At 43.4% G+C, this 23,204-nt stretch overlaps 1 protein-coding gene across 2 annotated transcripts in view; it reads left to right on the plus strand.

Annotated features, from left to right (window-relative positions):
• AFF1 (ALF transcription elongation factor 1) overlaps positions 1–23,204 on the plus strand; it is a 172,839-nt gene that overhangs the window by 21,754 nt on the left and 127,881 nt on the right. The window contains exon 1 of one of the 2 annotated variants that reach the window (XM_087724076.1): positions 6,186–6,358. The exons of the other annotated variant lie outside the window; for it this stretch is intronic. Coding sequence (XP_087580202.1) covers positions 6,342–6,358 — 17 coding nt within the window. The 5' untranslated portion in view covers positions 6,186–6,341. Of the gene's footprint in view, positions 1–6,185; positions 6,359–23,204 lie in introns of those variants that run through there. 2 annotated transcript variants of the gene reach the window in all.

The following is a 23,204-nucleotide window of genomic DNA, read 5'->3' on the forward strand; positions in this document are numbered from 1 at the left end:
TGTATTCGAGAATTGGTCTAGCAAATGTTTTGTATGCTCTGGTTAGTAGTGCATTGTTCCCAGAGAAGAAGCTACGCAGGATTTAGGTTAACAACTCTTAGTGCCTTTTTGGTTTCCATCCGTTGTTTCTTGTCTTGCCTTCTGCTGCTTTGGAAAATAAGTTGGCCCCTTTGTGGCAGCCCCTCAAATATTGGAACATTGCTATCATTCACCCCTAGCCCTTCTTTTTATTAAACTAGACATACCCAAATCCTGAAACCGTTCTTCATATGTTTTAGCCTCCAGTCCCCTAACCATGTTTGTTGCTTTTTCTGCACTCTTTCCAAAGTCGTAACATCTTTTTTTATAGTGTGATGACCAAAACAGGATGCAGTATTCCAAGTGTGGTCTTACCAAGGCTTTATAAGTGGTACAACTAATGTTTGTGTGTGTGGTGTGTGTGTGTGTGTGTGTGTGTGTGTGTGTGTGTGTGTGTGTACTGATTCAGAAATAGCTCAGCTTTTATATTTTGCCCTGCCCATTTGGGACTTTTGGAAGTTTGGAGTTTTTAAAGTGCACTGAAGCATTTCTTCTTCCTTTTCCTTGGGCTTTAAATGGGTGTGCGACTGCGTGTGAGAGTGAGAGAAAGAAGGAGAGGCTGATTTAGTTTTTATCTTTGTTTTGCACTGTTTACCCTGTTGATTATCTACTTGTCCTTGTGTTACTTGCTCTCCCAACCTGACAGCTCCTTTTTTTCCAGATAAAAGCAAACATGCTGGCAAGCACACAGCTCTACCTTGAAGGCTTCATTTGATCTTTGCTGCATGTACATGCAGTTTGAAGTTTTCCCCATCAGGGTTGCTGTGAAATCTAAAACACCTTGTGCAACAGACAGCCAAGACTGTCTTTTTCCTGCTAAGCATTTCTTACACATCCTATATTTTGAACTCTGCAGAATATTCGAAATTTACCTTTATGCAAAAAATAAATCAATCAATCTGTTTGAAATAAATTCTTGTTGGAAAAATAACAGAGAACCAAAATGATACAAAATTTAAAAAAATCATTCAATTTCCTTTCCAACACAAAATCAGTCCTAAAAAAAAAAAAACTTTTACTTCCAGAAGTGGATATGGGAATCTGTACAATTTTTACACAGCTAAGTCCGTTTTTTTAAAATCTTTTTATTGAAAAAATAATTCTTAAAACTTGCTTAGAATTTTTAGTGCATGGAAACAATGGTCTGAGCTGTAATATAAGCAAGGGGGATGCATTATCTAAAACCACCTGTCCATATTACACTGCAAATAATACATGCTCTACTTTGAAGAATATATTTATTCAATATAAAAGTGAATGATTTAGCAAAGAGAAATTTATGAATCGAAAAAAATATATTTCTTTCTCATTTTGTATAATCAAATTTAATAAGTGTAAATTTTATTAGTAGTATTACAAAGCATACATGAAAACATTGTATTATTTTGATAGGGGTACTTTAGCCATTTTTAAGAGATTGCCTAGGATAAAATAATGAATTTGCATTGGTTTGTCTTTTGTCTAATGTTCTCAACACGGAATATTCTCCTTTTTTAGTCTCAACAATCCTGTGAAACAGGATTGGATGAAATAAAGGGATTAGTTCGAGGTTTTCTAGAAACTTCATAACTAAGCAGGGAATTATAGCAATTATGCATGCTAAAGAGATTGAGTTGAACATACTCAAGTAGTCTCTCTCTTAATTTTAGTTGTAGACACTTTTTATAAGACTGGGCATGTAATGATTTTAATAAGAATGATTTAAAAGTGTGAGAGGAGTGGCATATCTGCTAAATACAGGTAGCCTTCTATCTACAGCTATTCATTTAGTGACCAAATTACAACACCACTGTTATAACTGGCCATTTTTCACATTTAAAACTGTTGCAGCATCCCCATGGTCATGTGATCAAAATTCACACACTTGGCACACTGACTCATATTTCTGATGGTTGCAGTGTCCCGGGGTCACGTGATCCCCTTTTGCGACCTTCTGACAAGCACAGTCAATGGGGAAGCCAGATTCACTTAACAACCGTGTTACTAACTTTTAACAACTGCAGTGATTCCTTTAACAATTGGGGCAAGAAAGGTCATAAAATGGGGCAAAACTCATTTAGCAACTGCCTTGCTTAACAACACACATTTTGGGCTCAGTTGTGGTAGTAAGTGGAGGACTACCTATTAATGGTTTTAAAATACCTTTTGCTCTATGTTATGATTTTTAAAAAAATGCTTGGTGCCTGACCTAGGCATCATTTTTACTTTATCCAAGAGATTTTGCTTGAAACCAATAATTACTCTAATTCCCTAACAATATTTTAATAGAGGAAACAACAACATATCATGCTCTGGTCATATTGAGATCAAAGTGCTGAACAAATTAATTGAGTGAGGGAGTTGTCAATGGGCTTTGCTTTTTCTGTGGGTTTTTCCCCCCTCCCCTTTAACTGGTTTGCAATTGAAAATCAATACAGGCTCATTTTGAAATGAAATCAATAGATTTAATTGACCTGGGGGATCATACTGGAATGGTACCCCATTCATTTTATATGTGTGTGTGTGTGTGTGTGTGTGTGTGTGTGTGTGTGTTAGATTTTTACAACCCCCGGTATGCCCAAATATGGGAGGAAGATCACTACTTCCATTCTCTGTCCTTCGGCTCGTCACAAGAGACCATCCAGGCAGAAACCCAATATTTTTACTGTTGCCTTTTTGTTACATTTTGTTGTATTTGTGCTGATAAATAAATAAAGAGAGACTGGTATAGATCTATTTCAAGCTATTTAGCTCTCATCAGCTAGCCATACCCTTACTGGGAATTTAATAGATACCTTTCACCCTGGCTTCGCTGATAACGGATAAGAGCCTGTGGCCTAATGGCTAAGATGTCTGCCTAGTATGTAATATAGCCCAGGTTCAAATCCCAGTAAGGGTATGGCTAGCTGAGGAGAGCTAAATAGCTTGAAATAGATCTATACTAGTCTCCCTTTATTTATTTATCAGCACAAATACAACAAAATGTAATATATATATTCCTCTATATATGTCACAGTCAGAGAGATTCATCATTTCCTTTCAAGACAACAACGGGATCAATATACCGTATTTTTCAGAGTATAAGACGCACCTCCCCCCCCAAGAGGGTGAAAATCTGGGTGCGTCTTATGCACTGAATACAGCATTTTCAAAACCCCACCCGTTTCACAAAAACATTTTTTGCTCAATTTTGCCCCCCTCCTCCAGCCCGTAGGAGCACTCTACAAGCCTCCTAAAGGCTATGCATGCTGTTTTTGGCAAAAAATGGGCTCCCTTTTGTGAAAAATGGGCCGGTTTTTTGCTTGTTTTTGCCCTTTCAGCCCCCCCAGGAGCATTTTACAAGCCTCTCAAACTCTGTAAAATGAGGCGTGCAGAGGGTTTGGGAGGTCTGCAGAGTGCAAAAACTGTTGTTGTTTTTTTAAATTTACCTCATCCAAATCTTGGTATGTCATATTCCGGTGTGTCTCATATACTCAGAAAAAATATGGTAATCCCAATCATTCTGCCAATACTTTTGTATTTTCTGTACATGCTCCTTTATCCCAAAGTTGAACTGAATAAGCTTCTTGGATGAGAAGCAAAACATCTTCAAGGAAAAAACAAAGTTCAGTTGCCTTTTGAGAAAAAGCACTTTTGGGTCAGACATGACCTGGATGATGGAGAATCCCGGTAGAGATGCTCTTCATCATGCACTGACTTCAGTTGGCAGAAAGCAGTGAGGGGAAAATGGGATGTTTACGCATGAGGGGCTTATCCAGTTTTCTGCGATGCACTGAATTGCTGGACAAGCTGCAAGCTAAAAACTTACACGCTAAAAAAGTGGTTGGCTTAAGGGTGTGATTTCCTTTATGGGGAGAACCCAGAACAAGGATGCCATGGGGCACTGGGGCAAGGGCTTCTGTAAATCCTTGAACTTGCCACCTGGGTAGCCAGTCCAGGGATTTGGGTTCATGCCAAGCTTATAACAGAGTTAGAAGAGACTTTGGAGTCATCTAATCCAACCCCCAGCTCAAGTAGGAAATCCAATACCATTTTAGAAAATTGGGTATCTCTTGTCCTATCTCTTCTTTAAAATCTCCAGTGATGGAGCATTAACAACTTCTGGTGGCAAGTTGTTCCACTGATCAATTGTTCTGTCAGGAAATTTCTCCTTAGTTCTAGGTTGCTTCTCTCTTAGTTTCCATCGATTGCTTCTGGCTTTGCCTTCTGGTACTTTGGAGAATAGGTTGACCCCCTCTTTGTGGCAACCCCTTAGATATTAAAACACAGCTATCATGTCAATCCTAGTCCTTCTTTTCATTAAACTAGACCAGTGTTTCTCAACCTTGGCAACTTGAAGATGTCTGGACTTCAAGTCCCAGAATTCCCCAGCCAGCAAATGCTGGCTGGGGAATTCTGGGAGTTGAAGTCCAGACATCTTCAAGTTGCCAAGGTTGAGAAACACTGAACTAGACATACCCAATGCCTGCAATCTTTTTTCCTATATGTTTTATCCTCCACTCCCCTAATCATCTTTCTTGCTGTTCTCTATACTCTCTTTTTTTATATGGTGGCAACCAAAACTGGATATTATTCCAAGTGTGGTCTTAACCAAGACATTATAAATGATGGGATTTTGATTCTATCCCTGTTAATGCAGCCTAGGATTGCATTGGCTTTTTTGGCTGCTGCCATACCCTGCTGGCTCAACATTTAAGTGATTGCTCACTACTACTCACAAGATCCCTGTTGATCCAGGTATCGCCTATTATTATTTTTTAGAAAAAAATTAATTTTCAACACCTAAACACATTGACAAAAATATACACAAAACTTACAGACAACACTGGAACTGCACATTCCTTCTTACAGCAGATATCTATCTGTGCATCTTTACAAATATGATTTCCCTCAATACATTCTAATTTTACACTTATGATCCTTTTATTTCTTACTCTTTTGCTTAACAGTCTTATGTTCGGTCATTCGATTCAGACAGTCATTGTTACTCTTCTTCTATTATATTTTTCTACTTTTCCTACTTACTTATCACTGTTTCCTAATTCTTCTATAATACAAATTACATTTCCCAAATTCTTATTTCCTATTTCTATCATCCTAACCACTTAATATACCATTTTCCCCAAATTAAGTAGTGCTCCGTTTCCTCCTTTCCTTGAATTTCCTTGGTCCATTTATCCAGCTAAGCATTCTATGATCTTCCACCTCTTATTCTATACCTGTGCCTTTCTTTGGCTTTGCCTGGCCTAAATAAGGCAAAGGTGTGATGCCAACAACCTTCCAGCAGCGCTGCTGGCACAGCTGCGCCCTCTTGGCAGTTGCCCACCCCTCGCCACCCATTCAGCTGGAGAATCCCCTCCCGGTCTTGCTATTATAAGGGGGACCCCCGAGAACTGGGCGACCCGTCGGGCACCGCTGGTCCCTGGGGGCGGGTTGGGGGTACCGGCGGGGTCGCCTTCCTCCCGCCTCCGCGCTCCCTCCTTTCTCGGGGTCCGTCTCTGGGGAGCTCTTCCCGCGCCCTTCCCTCATCGATAGGTCCAGCGCCGCCGGGCTCGTCCTCCCCTTTAGCCAATCCTCCCGGTCCTCTGGCCTTTTGACAGCGCGCTAGATGTCCATTTAAGGAGGCGGATTGTACCAACTTTGGGGGGGCGGAGGGGGAGAAAGAGAAGGTCGTGAGGTGGGGGGGGGGCTCGCGTGGTGGAGAGGCGGCCAGCCCAAGCAGGGAAGCCGCTGTGCGGTTGGCGAGGGGTGGGGGGGGAACCACTCCCCAGCGGCGCGCGCCTTGGCACGGTCCTGGCGCGCGCCTTTACGCACGGGCGGCTCTCCAGCCCCGGCTTCAGGCATGAGTGCCGGGCCGGGCTGGGCTTTACCTGCGCGGGGAGCCCAGAGCGTCCTCCCCCCCCCATACACTTCCCAGGTCCCATCGTTGCCGTGCCTTGCCCTGCCCTTCCCCTCCTCCGCCGCCGCCGGCCCTTCCCTTGTGACTTGCAGTACGTCCAGCCGAACTGGAGGAGGCCCTCGCGTGCCCGCCGGATGTCGATCAAAATTAGCGCAGGGCTGAGCTAAAGCAAGGTGGGCGGCTGGCCCGAGGGGCGGGGGGGAGAAAGCTGCCGAGAGCGAGAGACGGCGGAGAGAGAGAGAGACTCGCCGCGCTTGGCTCCTCATCCCGGCGGTCGGCAAATGGCCGGGAAGTTTTTGCGGGGTGGGGGGTAGGGAAGGAAAGAGCCCCCCCCAAAAAACATCCGCTGATGGCCAGAAGACGCCCGGCTTGCTAAAGCTTCACGATGGCTGCCCAGTCAAGGTAAGGATTGTAAAGGGGGGGGGGGGGAAAGAAACCACAAAAGGGCTCCCCGTCGTGATCCCCATTACAGACACGCAGGACGGAGGGAGGATGATCGCGTCTCCTTTTCGCGGGTCGTGTGAATCGTGCCGCGCGTCGTGCCAGTCCTGGTTGGGTTGGTTTGATCCCCGCGGGTTTTGTTTTGCCCTTCGGGGGGGGGTTCGAAAAGTTTTTGGGATCGGGGGGAACGAAGCGCCTTTTCAGTTGCTCCAAAGCGGGTGAGGGAAGGAAACATTTCCCCATCGCGTTTATTTCTCTCTCTCTCTCTCTCTCTCGTCCCCCCCCCCGACAGTAAAGGACGTTTTGTGGTTTTCCTCCGCGCTTTTAAATTGAACGTAGGAATCGAAGGCATTGGGGGGGGGGGGGAAGAGCCGTTTGCAAACTCGGATCTTGTGAAACAGCTGATTGTTCCAACAACTCTTCCCGCCGCGTTTCTCCCACCCCCACCCCGATCTGCATCGGGATTATAATTGGGGTGGGGGGGATGTCGGGGAAGGGGAAATGAACTGCTAGCACAATGAATGCTGTGTCTGGTTTTGGATTATGTGTGTGTTTGTGTGTGTGTGTGTGTGTTGCCAGGGTTTGTTTTGCCCCCACTGGATCAGCCCTTAAAATGGTAGCTTTGGGGGGGGGCGGGGGCACGGTTTCTGGCGAGCTTGGAATCTGCTGAGTCGGCAAAGGTTGGCAAGGCTTTTTGGGGACTCTAAAAGGAGAGAGAGGAGTAAAACGGGAGTAATTACCTCTGGTGACTGTCAAAACAATGGGATGGAAGATGAACTCTTTGGAAGCGCTTTCCCTTCATGATCCTGGGTTACTCCTGGGAAGGGAGGGCTTTTTAAATGATTGTTAAAAGTGACCCTTTTTTGGGGGGGGGGGAGAAATCGCCAAGCTGAATAAGAGTTTTTGGCTTTTGTGGGTTTAAAGGAACATGAATTGAAAGCCCCCCCCCCCGCCCCTTCTCTTCTCTCTCCCCTATTCCTCCATGTAATCGCATTTTATTCAAAATAGTTTCTTTTCCCCACCACTGTGAGTTGCAAATGCGGATTTCCAGTGTTCCTTCCGGGCTGGAAAAACTTAAAAGTTGTGTAATAAGGTGGAGGTTGGAGGTGGAGGAAAGGTATGCTAAGGAAAAAGTAGTTACCCCAGTTTTGGAATGGGTAAATCAGTGGGTATTTTCTGTTCTTGGTGGTGGTGGTGGGAATCCAGAATGTAGAGAAAATATGGTTGGTAAAAACCAGATGTGGAAACTGGAAGTTGCAACTGAAGTTGGGTGCTTTGTAAAGTTTGGGATCTGCGACTCCCGTTTGTCCTCAGAAGGTTTGATATTGGAAGTACAAATTGTTGGCTGCTTTCCAGAATCTTCCAAAGCACTCTAAAGCTTTATATAAATTGCCAGCCTCAAAACCTTGGCCGATAAGCACGCAATGGCCTACTTCGGAGAGTCGGAGGCAAAAGAACAAGAGAAGTCTACCTTTGTCGGTACCTTTTGGGTGATAACGCTGAGCCTAGTTGCATTTTGTGCAGGATGAAACAGATGGCAGCCACAGATTATGTTGTCTGCGGGGAGAAAAAAAAAGTCTTGAGTATATCATATGTATAATGGGAGAGGGAAGAAGAGCCCTTGCACTTGATTTTAACTGTTTATGAGACATTTAAAAACTGTTTGATGCCAGAACAAGCCATTGAAGGCATTAATGCCGATATCTACATTGAAAGAGTCAAGTCTACAAATGTTGAGACAAGAGTTTCCTTATAATGGTTATATTTTAGGATCAGGAGCCAAGTTGTCTGCTATATGGGAGAGCCATTAAGGTAATCCAAACTAGATTCTAGAAGCAACAACAAATAAAAGAATTGTTGTTGCTTTGTGGCAACACTTTTATTTATTTGAAGGATATATTGCAGCATTACCTATTGGGCGGCCTAGTTTTTCTCAGGAAGAATTGATTGTTGAGAATCAGTGAAAGAACAATATAAACGAATCACGTCGAACCTTTTGGTCACCGTGCGCCCAAACCGGTGTGGCGTGCTGCAATGCCGCAAATTTGAAGACAAGCTGGCCAGTGTGCATTCACGCACTGGCCAGCTGGTCTTCGGTTTCCAGCACACGCCTGTGCATTGGCCAGAGCACCGAAAACCCGAAGATCAACTGGCTGGCATGCACATGTCTGTTTTCGAGTTATTTTCAGGACGTTTTTCTGGCTGCTTTTGGCCTACAAAACGGCTCAAAAACAGCCTGAAAACAACAGCAAAAATGGCCTGTTTTATGGTTGTTTGGGGGGGGGGGCTGTTTTCAGGCCGCTTTCTGGTGCTCCAGCACCCGTGAAGACCAGCTGTGCATGTGCGCTCATGGAAACCAGAAGAGCAGCTGGAGAGGGCTCTGTGTGCCACCACTTGCACAGGTGGCATAGGTTTGCCATCACGGGTATAAAGTAACATGAATTTGATGGAAGGATGTGCTTAGTGCATGGCTTCCATTTTAGGTCAATTGGTTGGATTGATTCTTGTGAACAAGTTGGTGTGTTTTTTTGTTACCTGGAGCTGCACTGTCTAAATTACTTTAGGGATTGTTTGAAGTTTCCTGAGAAGGGCCCCACTGAATCTTGGGGGGGGGAGGGGAAAGGATATATTCATGTATTACTGAAAGCCTTGATTGGCTTAACCATGGTTTACTGAATAATCCATAGTGAGCTAGGTTACACAGTAGGTTAATCTATGAAATTTAGTATGTTGGGTTGACATGTTCAGTCACAAACCAATGGAACCACATCATGCTTTCACATCTTGTCAGTTGGTATCACCTTTGGGTAGTTAGAGTATGTATGAAATCTTCACTCTTGGGTTGCATTTTTGTGTAATCGCGCTTGAGGAGTAAGTCCTTCCAAGCAAAGGTGTACATAGATTAGGTAGCAAATTGTGCTTCTGTTGGAAAAGAGTCTATGCTTGTTTTCATAATTCTGTACAGCCTCTCCAAGCTGGGTTGGAACTGCAGCTTTTATGAATTCCCTCCCAGTGTGGGTCTTAAAATCCTTGCATATTTGCATAGTACACAACGTACAGTACTAAATCTCCAAAATGTCCCTTCTTTGTACACTAATTGCAGTATGTCATTCAAGAATGTTTATGGTATGCTCATCACCTGTCTTGTCAGCTTTCTTCTACCTCTTCCTTCTGCAGTACTGAGTAATGTTAGAAGGTGGGTAATGACACCCACCCACCATGGAGGCTCAGTGGCTAAGAAGCTGAGCTTGTCGATCAGAAAGGTCGGCAGTTTGGTGGTTCGAATCCCTAGCGCCGTGTAACGGAGTGAGCCCCCGTTACTTCTCCCAACCTAGCAGTTCAAAAATAAGTAAAAATGCAAGTAGAAAAATAGAGACCACCTTTGGTTTGAAGATAACAGTGTTCCATGCACCTTTGGCATTTAGTCATGTCAGCCACATGACCACAGAGATGTCTTTGGACAGCGCTGGCTCTTCGGCTTTGAAACGGAGATGAGCACCGTCCCCTAGAGTCGGGAACGACTAGCACATATGTGCGAGGGGAACCTTTACCTTTAATGCCAGGAGAGATTGAAGGTAAGGATTAGTGCTTTTTCATTTTTTTTGTTCTGCTTAAATATAAAAGTTGTGCCATCAGGATGGAGAGAAAGATCCGTTTGGGGGAACGAATGGGCTCTGCTTGATATTACTACCAGCAGGAGGATCAAATCACCCGCTTGTGGCATTGGAGTTACGGCCTTTTATTTATTTATTAGATTTGTATGCTGCCCATCTCGCTTGCAGGCAACTCATTATCTCCCCATCTCCAAATCATCCTTCTAATTGTGATTCTAGGATTCAAACTGGATGCTGTAGCCCAAATATAATGCCCAAGATTAATAGAGGATGCTACATTCTTTCTTGGATGCAACATGTCATCTACCATTCTTCAGATGGCAGCTTTAGCAGGAAGTCCATTAGCAGAATGGTGGCAGTATCCAGATAACTCCATAGTTGCAGTGCCATCAGAGACCTAAAAGGGCACAATAACCTCTGACGATTAAACAACCCCATTTTGCCATTCTTTCTTGGTTTTTTCCCCTCCCTTTATGGCTTATTCCCCCCCCCCCCTCAATTAAGTGGTCTAATCCACACCTTTACTACTTCATTACTGCTTTACAGAGCTGGCCCTTTCAGTAGCAAGCAGGCAAGTTAGTGTTAATTTGCTTTCAAGCAAATTGTAGGTTTAGGAATGAGTCAGGAGCCGGACAACCAGAAAATTCTAATACCAGCTTGTTTGATCAGATTGTTTGGCTTTGTTTTGTTTTTTACTTCGGGACAGAAAACTATTTCTACCCATTTGGACTGACCTGCTGCCTCGGAGTCCCCTGCACTGTGCAAATTTTGTGTAGCATCCTTGGGAAAGCTCAAAACGAAATGTAAATCTTGATATTTAAAGTGACCCTCGTGAAAGGGGAAGCCTATCTGTTTCTAATGGCCTGGGATTTATTTTCCAAAGCAAAATGTCATCCCTCGCATTTCTAATCTCTTTTCCTCCCTCTTCAATCTTTACCGTGGAAATAGTTTCATGCCTGAAACTAAAATTTGGGAACATCAATCACTGCCTTGTCTCTTGAGGCATTCTCAAAAAGGAACCCATGCTATAAAGATTGTGCAGATGCAAACTCTGCACTGTTGAATCTTGAAAATAACCACAGCTTGCATGCAGTGCATAATTAAGGTAAAGGTAAAGGGTCCCCTCGCACATATGTGCTAGTCGTTCCCAACTCTAGGGGGCTATGCTCATCTCCGTTTCAAAGCCGAAGAGCCAGCACTGTCCAAAGTCGTCTCCGTGGTCATGTGGCCGACATGACTAAACGGCAAACGCTATTACCTTCCCACCAAAGGTGGTCCCTATTTTTCTACTTGCATTTTTTACATGCTTTTGAACTGCTAGGTTGGCAGAAGCAGGGACAAGTAACATTAGCTCACTCTGTTACGCGGCGCTAGGGATTCGAACCGCTGACCTTTCTGATCAACAAGCTCAGCGTCTTAGCCACTGAGCCACCGCTCCCTTAGCATAATTACTTGAGAGCAAAGTTCACTGCAGGCTGAGACTGGAATTGCCATTATAGGATGCAGAGTTTTCATGAACTCTTATGAATAAGGCTCATGTTCGGCGTAGCTATATTAAAAATGTATAGAGTTGAGGCTAATGTAATCATATTTTTTTTTGGAAAGTTTTGGGTTAACCATTAAAAACCATCTCGAAAGCATGCAAATTATTTTAAACAATCTTTTTTTTTTTGCAAGGAAATGAGATTTAGCTAGATAATTCTTACATACTTGGCTGTAGGTTCTACTGACATAAAAGTAGTTTTTCAAAAATTTCCTCTTCTGCCTTAAGCACCCTGGCAGCTATATCATAGTGAAAGTTTTATAATCTTTTCTTGAGAGGAAAACCTACGATAAGGAAACTGATGTTAGACCAATCTGTATTTACAGATAATGGAGCCAAATCAAATGATTTTTAGAATTGTGTTAATTGCACTTCAGAACTCAAGTTCATCAGCAGTTTATTCTCAATCCTGGTTCCTGGCACACCACTCCTTGTGCAAGGGTACAAAAAAAGGGGTACTCTGGGGACTGTCCCAACACTAGGAAAGGTCAAATGAAAGAGTTAACCTAAAACCAAGGAGACATTTTCTGATAGTTAGAACAACTAATCAGTGGAATGACTTGCCTCCAGAAGTTGTGGGTGCTCCAAAATTGGAAGCTTTTTGGAAGAGATTGGAAAACCATTTGTCTGAAATGGTATACACAAGGGATAGAAGACCTCCAAGGGCCCATTAACTTCGTTATTCTGTTAAGTGAATGTCCAGGATCAAGACTGAAGCTGATTTAATTTAATCTGCATCTACAATCTCAGTTTATATTCAGTTAATGTGATTACTCATGATGTAAAACCATCTAAATAATAATCATAATCACTTTGAAAAGACACAAGGGCACAAACTCAAGGAACCTTTGCTTCTTGGTTTATACGGTGTATACAGCAGGTTCATACTCTGCTCTAGAGCATATGTAATGGAGAATACGACTATAGGGCAAGCTGTTTTTTCATCATTAATCACAACCTTTCCTCTTGTATGCAAGATTTGGAAGAAATGCTTCCAGATTCAAGAGCTGAGCCTGAAGATTTGGGCATGAATATTTTTCCAGGTTTGGCATGTTGTTCTTTTGGACCAAGTGAGATGTTGGGAATGTAGAGCAGGGGTGTCAAACTCTAGGCCCGCGGGTTACATCTGGCCCGCCGGGTGCTTAGATCTGGCCCGTGGGGGCTGCCCTGGAAACAGCAAAGGACTGGCCTGCAGTGGCTCTGCCAGTGAAAACAGGTTCTGTTTTTGGCTGCGACAGCCTCCTGCAACCCTCTTCCAGTGAAAACGGAGCTCAGGAGGGCTGTTCAGTTTTTGCTGGCAGAGGATTGCAGGAGGCTGTTGCAGCCTAAAATGGAACTCAGGAGCCCGTTTTCACTGGCAGAGCGCTTGGGCCACCACAGGTGCCCCTGATACGAGGCCATCCCCCCTCTGGCCATGCCCACCTTCTTCCCTCCCCGGGCCAAACACAACCTTGATGCGGCCCTCAATGAAATCAAGTTTGCCGCCCTGGAGGTAGAGAAACTTAAATAAATCTGCTGGACCAGGATGCAACCTCAGCTGATGGGCTACGAAGATGCTTTGTTGAACAGACCAGCATTTTATTTCGTCCCCTCTGAGGAACGCGCACATGGAGGCAACACCCAGGGATTAGTTGTTATTGATGGATTTCTTACAGAAGCAGATCATAAATAAAATAGTTCTTCATTCATTATTCATTCCTTACGCCTTGCTGTATCGATTGATTTTAAATGTTTCTACGCCACCTCAAAGGGCAAGAATTCTCCCAGGATAGCTTACAGAAATAAAATGATCTGTTGGTTCAAGAATCCGTGACAAGGTCACTGCCCTATACTACATGTATGTTCTGTCTTACTCAAGTTGCCATAAACATCCTAGCTAGGCTTATCTGGTAGGGAGCCATTTTGGCTGTGAGTTTCATCCCATTGTCCTGGATTTTCATCTTCCAGGGCTAATGCTCATGGCCTAGACCAGCGTTTTCATCTCTGTTTTATGGTACTACCAAAGATGAATATTAAAGTCACATAACATTAGTATAGGTTGATTTCTTTAGCCTGTAGACATCAGTATACACCACCTCTAGAACAGTGTATTCAGATCTACTAGGATTTACATATTTTATGCATACATATATAAATGTGTAGAATATAGGAAGCTGAGTTAGCCTGTTCTGCCGTTATTATCTATTCCTGTTGGTTATGGTTTTCGGTTTCAAGTCCTCCCCAGTTTTGGGTGGGCTGGTTATGATTTTCAGTCTGGAAAGCACATGTTTTGTTATTGGTGTCTAATCCCTTCTCATCATTTTCTGACATTACGGTGACTTGAATAGGTTTCTAAAAGTATCCATGTTTTCAGATTGACTCACAGCAGCTCTATGTTTTAGTTTGTACATTTTATGGGACTGATATTCAAGCCCACTTTTCATATTACGTATCCAAAAACAACCTTTAATAACAGGGAATTAAAATTGTCTAGAGAACTGTGGATCTAATCATAGCATCTCCGTAGCAGGACAAGGGTAGGAATTGACCAAAGGTTCTTAAAAGTTGGATATTTTAGCATTTGTTGCACTACATATATGTATATCAAGGCAATCAATATTGCAATTGTGCTGATAAATAAATAAAGGGAGACTAGTATAGCTCTATTTCAAGCTATTTAGCTCTCATCAGCTAGCCATGCCCTTACTGGAAATCGAACCTGGGCTGTATTACATATTAGGCAGTTATATTAGCCACTAAGCCACAGGCTCTCCTCCTTTATCAGCTAAGCCAGGGAAATAGCTATGTATTGTGTCACAACCCCTGGTATGCCCAAATATGGGAGGGAGCATACTGCTTTCCTTTTCTGTCTATCGGCTCACTCTGGGAGCCAAAAAAAAGGAGCCTTTCTGCCTGGATGGCTCCCAGAGTGAGCCGATAGACAGAAAAGGGAAGCAGTATGCTCCCTCCCATATTTGGGCATACCAGGGGTTGTGACACAAAATATATATTGTATATATACCAGGGGTTGTGACACTATATGTATGTATGTATGTATGTATGTATGTATGTATGTATGTATGTATGTATGTATATATATGCCTCTTTTAAAAGAAATAGATTTCTACTGTAGTTCTTGCATTGCCTGCCACAGAATTCAACAGGACTTTTTCTGCAAAGTTTGCATAGGCTGCAAGTTGTATTGGTTTTGTAGCATAAATAGATTAAGTAAATTTTCCAGCCCTAATAATTAGACATTTCTGTGCCTGGCCCTTATCTCTTAAGATTATATTATAGATATTGCAAAACATTTGCCAACCTGCATCTTGTGACCTTTGTAAGCGACCCGTAATCAAGTTAGCAAACTTCCTAAGTTCTAGTCTGTTCCCTCTCTTGAAAAAATATCAGACATTGGAAGCAAGTGTTAGAAATTTCCAGCCTTCTGAGGCTCAGACAAACAGCCTCTTCTTACCCCTTTAGCCACATTTTCCAAATCTTTGCTGGGGACAAAGAAGGCCCAGGATACTATTATTTCTAAACAATGAAGAAAAAATATAAACGAATAAAAAACAACTTAGGGCAGGGGTGTCAAACTCAAGGCCTGGAGGCTGGATCCAGCCCATGGGGTATTTATATCTGGCCCATAGGGTCACCCTGGAAATACCGGAGAACCAGCCCGCAGTGCTTCTGCCAGCGAAAAGGGGCTCCCAAGCTCTGTTTTCAGCTGCCACGGCCTCCTGAAACCCTCCCGAGCTCCGTTTTCACTGGCAGATGATTGCAGGAGGCTGTGACAGCTGAAAACGGAGCTCAGGAATCCGTTCTCGCTGGCAGAGTGCTTGGGCCACCACAGGCGCCCCTGACATGAGTGACGTTGAGCTGGCCTTGCCCCCCCCCCAAGTCAAACACAACCCTGATGTGGCCCTCAATGAAATAAAGTTTGAACACCCCTGACTTAGGGGTTTCCAAATGGACAGGACACTGAGGAGCAAAAAATACTGTTCAGCTAGTGTGTTTTTCACTTGTCTTTTGAAGTAAGAAAAAATAGTGAAAGAAATAGAGCCGAAACCTGAGAGGTTTACCAATGGAAACAGTATGTATATCAACCTGCTTCTCAAATAAATTTCTGTCATGTAAAGGAGTCTGATAATTGGGAAGAGACATGGGAAAATAAGCAAGCTAAAACCCTGCCAACATGATTAACATCTTTGTAAAATTCAACTCTGGAAAGTAAAGTATGAGTAATATAGCACGTAGGGATGGATGTCTTTCTACTGGCTTCACTAGCCTTCTAAACATGATATTTTCCAGACGTGTTGTACTACAGCTGGAAAGACTGTTTTTAATCAAGGAAAAACAAATCCATCTATGTAAGGTTAGAAATGGCCACCTTTGTGGAAACACCGAGGTACAAAAGGCAAGTTTTCTATTTGCCTCTTCGTGATTTCATTTTTCTTTAGCTCTGTCTTTGCATTCCAGTCCAAGTATTGTTAAGAGTTTTTTGTAATTGACTACTGTATCCAGGAAGACTCAGGTTGCTTAACTTGTTTTTGCAATGACAACAGGGCTGGGCACATATTGCTTTGCTCAGGTTTGCTCCATTACGTTCTCTTGCCAAAGAGCAAATATATTATAATAAGCCTTCCTCATTCTGATATCCTTCAGATGTACACACATTTAAAGTACACACACATTTAAGTTCAGTGTCGCTTAGGTCAGCGGTCCCAAATCTTGGGCGACAGGGACTGGTTCTGCGGTGCAGGAGTCACCAACCTTTCAGACCCCAGGGACCACTGAATTTATAATTTTAAATCCTGTGGACCACTAATATGATCTGCCTAATGATGTTCCGGGTGGACGTGGCTAGGTGGTCATGTAACTGGGGGGGGGGGGGGATGGCCAACTTGATATCACCCATGTCGAGGGGCCTCTACTTGCCCCTTCCCTCCCAACCACTCCTTGCCTGCTTGCCCGGGCTCCTTAGGGCCCTAACAGAAAGCAGTTGTTGAAGCTAAGCAGCCACCGTGAGGAAGAGTTGGCAAAACAGCTGGCTCAATTCAAATTGGATCTGACCAAGGAGGAAGCTCAGCAGAAGCCCCTCTCTGAGGATTACAAGCATCGGCTTTCCAAGCAGAGGGAAGACCCGCGGGACTGCAAGGCCAGGAGCCGAGGTGGCACAGTGGTTAAATGCAGCACTGCAGGCTACTTCAGCTGACTGCAGTTATGCAGTTCGGCTGTTCAAATCTCACCAGCTCAGGGTTGACTCAGCCTTCCATCCTTCTGAGGTGGGTAAAATGAGGACCCGGATTGTTGTTGGGGGCAATATGCTGACTCTGTAAACCGCTTAGAGAGGGCTGAAAGCCCTATGGAGCGGTACATAAGTCTAAGTGCTATTGCTATTGCTACCACGTCTGGAGGCTCAGCGGGCTGAGGTGGTCAGCCAGTTCCAGGCCATGATGCTGTCCACTGAAACAAGGCCCTCTAGCTCTTTGCCGCCAGCGGCACTTCCCTCCAGCCTCCTCCCAAAGCCCTGCACCAGAAGGCTGAAGCAGACCCCAAGTCAGACTTTTCCCCCCGAAGAAAGACCCCGAAGGGGGAGACTGTTTGCAGCAACACAGATGTTCATTGCAGGTATCTGGCCCAGGGGCCGCAGTTTGAGGACTCCTGATTTAGTGCAATATAAAATGGAAATAATTTTTCTGTGGACCACCAAAACTTTCTTGCGGCCCACCTGTGGTCCATGGACCACCAGTTGGTGACTGCTGCCGTGGAGGATGTTTTTTCCGTGGATCGAGACGGTACAGTTTCGTGTGCTACCTGGATCTCGCACATGCACAAATGAGACTTTGCTCACTTGTGTGGCCTGGTTCCTGGTGGGCCACGGACTGGTGTCGGTCAGCAGACTAGGGGTTGGAGATCCCTGCTTTAGTCAGAGTTCAGTGAATAACTTCTGAAGGCCCATGGATTTCCCACTTTATGGGGAAATCTTGAAGGAACATTAGATGAATCATTTCCTTGTTGTCCTTATATTCTTGAGATAACCTCATTGATTCAGTTCCTACTGAGAATGTTTATATATGTGTGGGCATGAGTGAGTGCACACAACCTACTTTCCAGTCAATTAAAGTGAAGCTCCACTCCAGAAATTATCTTTTTTGTAACTTTTAGATTCCCAACAATCTGGGATATATATATTTAAGTTCAGTTGAGGAAGTCGTACAGATCTTTGGAATTTTATCATTATTTCCTTTCAACCAAAGTATATCTCAAGAAAACATCTGTCTCGGGGTTTTGCCTAACAGCAGCAGCAGCAGCCTCGAACAATGAAAATGAAAAAGTTGATGAGTTATATGTTCATTTTCTGTAAATGAAAGGGTGCTGGGACCTGCCCTGGCCATTCTGAAACTCTCATTTTCCCTTTGAGATGGCACCTGATAAGATGCTTTTAAATTACAGCATCCATTATTTCCATTCCACCTCTGCTGTGATCCGCAATGATGAGAAGTTTCAGTCCTAGACACACAGAGAGTGCCAAGTTGTTGATGACTGGTTTCTTCCTGAGAACAACATTTTGTGGTTTACATCAAAATGATCACATACTATTTCAGGCTGGAGGAATTTAGTTGAGGAACAAAACAGTTTCTCGAGTTCGGGAAGCTATTTTCATGGGAAAAGATTGAAATAGGAGGCATCTGGTCCCACCAGTGCTTCTTCATGACTTTTCTGATGCGTATATGTGCTGGTTCTAAGGTAACATTTAACATATAGGGGTGTCAAACTCAATTTCATTAAGGGCCGCATCAGGGTTGTGTTTGACTTCCGTGTTTGTGTGTTGCTGGGGTGGGCATGGCCAGCTCAACATCACTCATTGAGGCTCCGTTTTTGGCTGCGATGGCCTCCTGCAGCTCTCTGCCAGCAAAAACGGAGTTCGGGGGGGGGGGCTTCATTTTTGCCGCAGAGGGCTGCAGGAGACCACCGCAGCAAAAAACTGAGCCCGGAGGGCTGCATGTGGCCTCCCTGAGCTTCGTTTTTGCTGGCAGATGACTGTAGGAGGCCATCACGGCAAAAAGAGAGCCCGGGAGGGCAATGTGTGGCCCTCGCGAGTTCTGTTTTAGCTGACAGAAGCACTGCGGGCCAGTCCTTTGCGGTTTCCAGGGTGGCCCTGTGGGCCAGATCTAAGCACTCAATGGGCAGAATCTGGCCCGTGGGCCTTGAGTTTGACACCCCTATTATAGATAAACGTGGGGGAATTGTAAAGATTGCAGATCATGGAGATCGTTTCAGATTCAGGTGTTCATGTGATTGTTTGTTCAGAAATAACAATACATTTCTCGGTGTCCAACAATTTCATTCTCCGGGTTATTGACAGATCTGTTTGATAAATCAACCTAATAAACAATAAAACCTCACCATCATCTAGATAGCGGCAATAATACAAATGCTCTTGTTGATAACAGTTAATATTAATCGCACAGTCAACAAAACAGCATTGAGCAACACCGAAATTGTTTCCTGAAACACCAGAGAAAATTATAAGGCCTTCACCAGAAAAATCAAAAGATTGGGCCTAGGTTACCTGTATAAGGAGGGTGTTTTAAGATGAACCCTTTCTGGCGTGACTTTAATTCTCTGTTTTTAAATGGTTCACGGGTAAACTGAGTTTGAAGAGATAGTGAGAGAAGATTTGGAATAGCCAGCTCTCTTTGACTGGAAGAACGTTTATTGTCTGGAATCCCTTCTAGTATGAACAGACTGCAATGGAAACTGCAATCCTAGCAAATTACTTCCTTCCTTTCTGCTTTATACACCCTGCTCTGCTAGTTTTGTTGTCACCTTTAGCAGCAGGATTTAAAAACATTCTCTGGCTCATCCTTTGCTCATTTGTTAGCTTTCTACCATAATCCATGTGCCCCAGCTTGACTTTCACATCTGTAAAATGAGCCTTGTGCATCTTTGCTTTGTTCCCGCAGATAAACGCAAACACAATTGTTTATTATATAGAGAGATATATATCAGAATAGAAATCGGGGGGGGGGGATTTTTGTTGTGCCCAACTCTTCATGACCCCATGGACCATAAGGTAAAGGTTTCCCTCGCACATATGTGCTAGTCGTTCCTGGACTCCAGGAGGCCGTGCTCATCCCCGTTTCAAAGCCGAAGAGACAGCGCTGTCCAAACATGTGTCTGTGGTCATGTTGCCGGCATGACTAAACGCTGGAAGGTGCTTGGAACACTGTTACCTTCCCACCAAAGGTGGTTCCTACTTTTCTACTTGCATTTTTACATGCTTTCGAACTGCTAAGTTCCCAATGCGTGCAGCTGCCAGAAGAAAAGAACAGCTAAGAAATCAGGGTTGACTTGGTAGTAAGGGCACAGGTGGATGGAGAATGGCGCCTCCCATAGGAAATAAAAGAGGAGCGAAAGGGGAGTGGGCTTTTGCAGGAAACAATTCGTTTGTTTGTTCTTCATTCATTTTAGGAGTGTGAAGATCTGTCCGTGAATCTCAGAGACTCTGTGCCAAGTATTTCCTTGCACAGCACTGTGTCTGGAAAATATTTGCATGGCAGCCTTCCAAGCTAGATAAGGTCTGTGGTCATAAATTCACCTTTAAAAGACCAAGCCTTTGTTGAATGTGAATGAGAGGAATGCACATTCATTTAATAAAATGGGCCAGGAATCTGCTTCCTGCTTTTTGGGGAAGCCTAGGTCAGAACAAGAACAGATTTTGACAGGCTGGCTAAATTAAGCAAGATTTGTTACTCATCAGAACATAATGAGATATCTTTGGGTCTTTCCAAGTTATAAATCACGTGGCGAAGCGTTCTTCCCCAAGTGTTAGCATGCTGCCATAATACCCTGTCCCAGTTAGCAAACTAGACTCCAGAGTGCCAACCGAGTGCGTCAGGTGCCAAATATTATTTTAATTTCACAGGTGGAAAGGCAGTGATTTAAATTCTGATCTTCAGAATAAGGTGTCAGGATTTTGTCACCTCGGAGAAAGGTGTGAGATAATTGCAGGCTTGTAAAAATAAAGTATATTAATGCAGAGATAATTTTCTACCAACTCTTTCTTTTAAAGTAGGTAATCATTATGTGGGATTTTGGGTTTTCTTTGAAGGAGGAGGGGGGAGGGAATTGAAAAAAAAATGCAAGGGCAAATTCAAACAATGTTGTCCTGCATAAAAGATAGCATGTAATTTCTAGAAGATAAGCTTCCAAGAGCTCAACTCCCAAAGGGGTATTTATGAGGACATAAGTACCACCGGATATACTTCAATCTGTTTTTAGCTCTTTTTAAACACGCATGCAATTGCCGTTTTATCAGCTTGCTTTTAAGAAAAAAGAGAATATGACAGGCTAAACTTTTGATAATTTGCTTTGATCCCTGCTAGTTTCCCACTTGTTCAGTTGTGGCGTTTGTGATAGCAGTTGCAGACCGCTTAAGCTGGCTTGTTTTCTTTTTGCGGTTTTCCTGTTTTAAAAACACTAGATAGCTTCCCCCCCCCCCCTCTTTCTTTTAATTTGTAAGATTTTCTGCTATCTTCATGGCTCCCTTGGGTTTCGTTTTGGCCTTTTCTGCCTGCTTGCAAGATCTGGAGGTTTCTGGAAGTTTTAAAAAGTAGTAACAGCATCTGCTGCATTTTACCCTCACTTTTCTCCTCTTCCAATTCTGTAGAAGGGGAATAGATCGGGAAAGAAGTGAATCATCTGGTTTCTGGAAAATGTCTTTTAACTGGAGACCACAACGTCATTTGTGGGGAGGTGATCCTGTGAGTAAAATGGGAAATTTTGAAGGGCCATCTTGCTTCTGTATATTCCTGATAAGGCCTCCGCCCCTCCGGCTCTTGAGAAGTTGATGGTAGTTTACTTAGGAATAGGTGACTTTCTTCAGGGTTAAAAGAGAGACCATTTCCTGGTGTGTTTTTTTTTAAAAGCAGGAGCTTTTTTTCCCACAGGAAAGAAATTCAACACCACCCCTCCCCCAATGGCTAAGTTTGTAGACGGCAATTCTGGAATTTTAAATGGAAGTATTTTGAAGGAATGGCAGGAAGAAAGCTTCACAAACTGGAGGGTCAAAAGAACAATATATAGTATCTAGCCCAATGCTTTTTCATTCCTGAAATTCCTTTATAGGACAATTGATTTAATCTCGATAAAAGATGGTAGAAAGGGCTTTTCCTGATTTGTTATTGTCCAAATTTTTGGACAACTACTCCCATGATTACCTACCGGTGGAATGGTACATCTGATGGGCACCAAGGAAGGATGATATCTATAGATGCAGTAGGACTCACTTGTAAGTCAAGGACTACCAGTAACTTCAAACATTTAGATATAAGCTATAGTTTATGGCACAACATTATTTGAGAAAATGTGCTGTATTTTTTGGAGTATAAGACGCGCGTCTTATACAACGAATACAGCATTTTTGGCCTCCCGAAAGCCCACCCCTTCACAAAAATCAATGTGCAGAGGCTTTGGGCAGCTTGTAGAGTGGCTCCTTGGGACTGGGGAGGGAAAAAACGAGCAAAAAACGAGTCATTTTTTGCTCATTTTTGCCCCTTCCCCAGCTCCCAGGAGCCACTCTACAAGCTGCCCAAAGCCTCTGTGTGCCCCGTTTTTTTTGCGAAAAACAGGCTGGTTTTTTGCTCATTTTTGCCTCTCTCCCAGCCCCCAGGAGCACTTTGCAGGCCTCTCAAACTCTCAGCATGCCCCACTTTTGACAAAAAATGAGGCGTGTAGAGGGTTTGGGAGGTCTGCAGAGTGCAAAAACTTCTTTTTAAAATGTACCTCTTCAAAATCTTGGTGCATCTTATACTCTGAAAAATATGGTATTTAAGCCAAATCGTAGCTTAGTGAGATATGTAATTGCGGTTGCTTGTTTAAAGGAGATGTAGAGTGAATTATGCTTTCGGCTTTTTTTTAAAAAAATACATTGTTGTAATGACATGTTGTTTGTGTTGTGTAAGGTCTGCTAATAAAATAGCTCTTTAGAATATTGATGGTTACATTAGGTAAAGCACCCCGGTCACTTTGAGACTTCAGGAGGCGATGGATTTTGCGAAAACCAGCTTCTTTCCCTTTTGACAAACAAAACGTTAATGTTTGACTTGCCCAACAAGACCACAGTCCATTCTTGGAATTGTAAATTATTTCTGGCTGGAATTGTTGCTCCTGGTTTTCTACATACAGAGAAAGAAAGAAAAATGCTCACTTGTGATGCAAAAGGGTCTGCAGATGAACTGTAGATACAATTTCCAACTTGGAGGATGTCCAGAGGGGTCATTTTACCTAACCTCAAGCTCAAAGGAACATTTTGTACATCGCCATTTCTGTCCTATGCATCTACTGACATTTCTACAAATCAACTCCCACAGCCTGGCTTCTCACCGAAGCCCAGAACATTATTAATTATATTTTATGATATTAGGCTCTTCAAGCCAAGAATGAAAATTTCAAGATCTGAAACAAATGCATTCCCGTGCGTCAACAGTGGGACGTGACAACTTTTTTCCAGATGTTTACTCCAGTTAAGACTCTCCCAAGTTCTGTAGTGTTCGAAGAACTTTGTTTCCTATCTTTTTTTATTGCATTGCTTGTGTGTGTGTGTGTGTTTGTGTGCTCACGTGTGTATTTATTGTGGGCTACACTTAATTTAACGCGAGACACGGTG

This window comes from Thamnophis sirtalis, unplaced genomic scaffold, assembly GCF_051295495.1.
Source record: "Thamnophis sirtalis isolate CommonGarterSnake01/CBP01778 unplaced genomic scaffold, rThaSir2_p1.2 scaffold_10, whole genome shotgun sequence".
In the NCBI taxonomy this organism is placed as follows: Eukaryota; Metazoa; Chordata; class Lepidosauria; order Squamata; family Natricidae; genus Thamnophis; species Thamnophis sirtalis.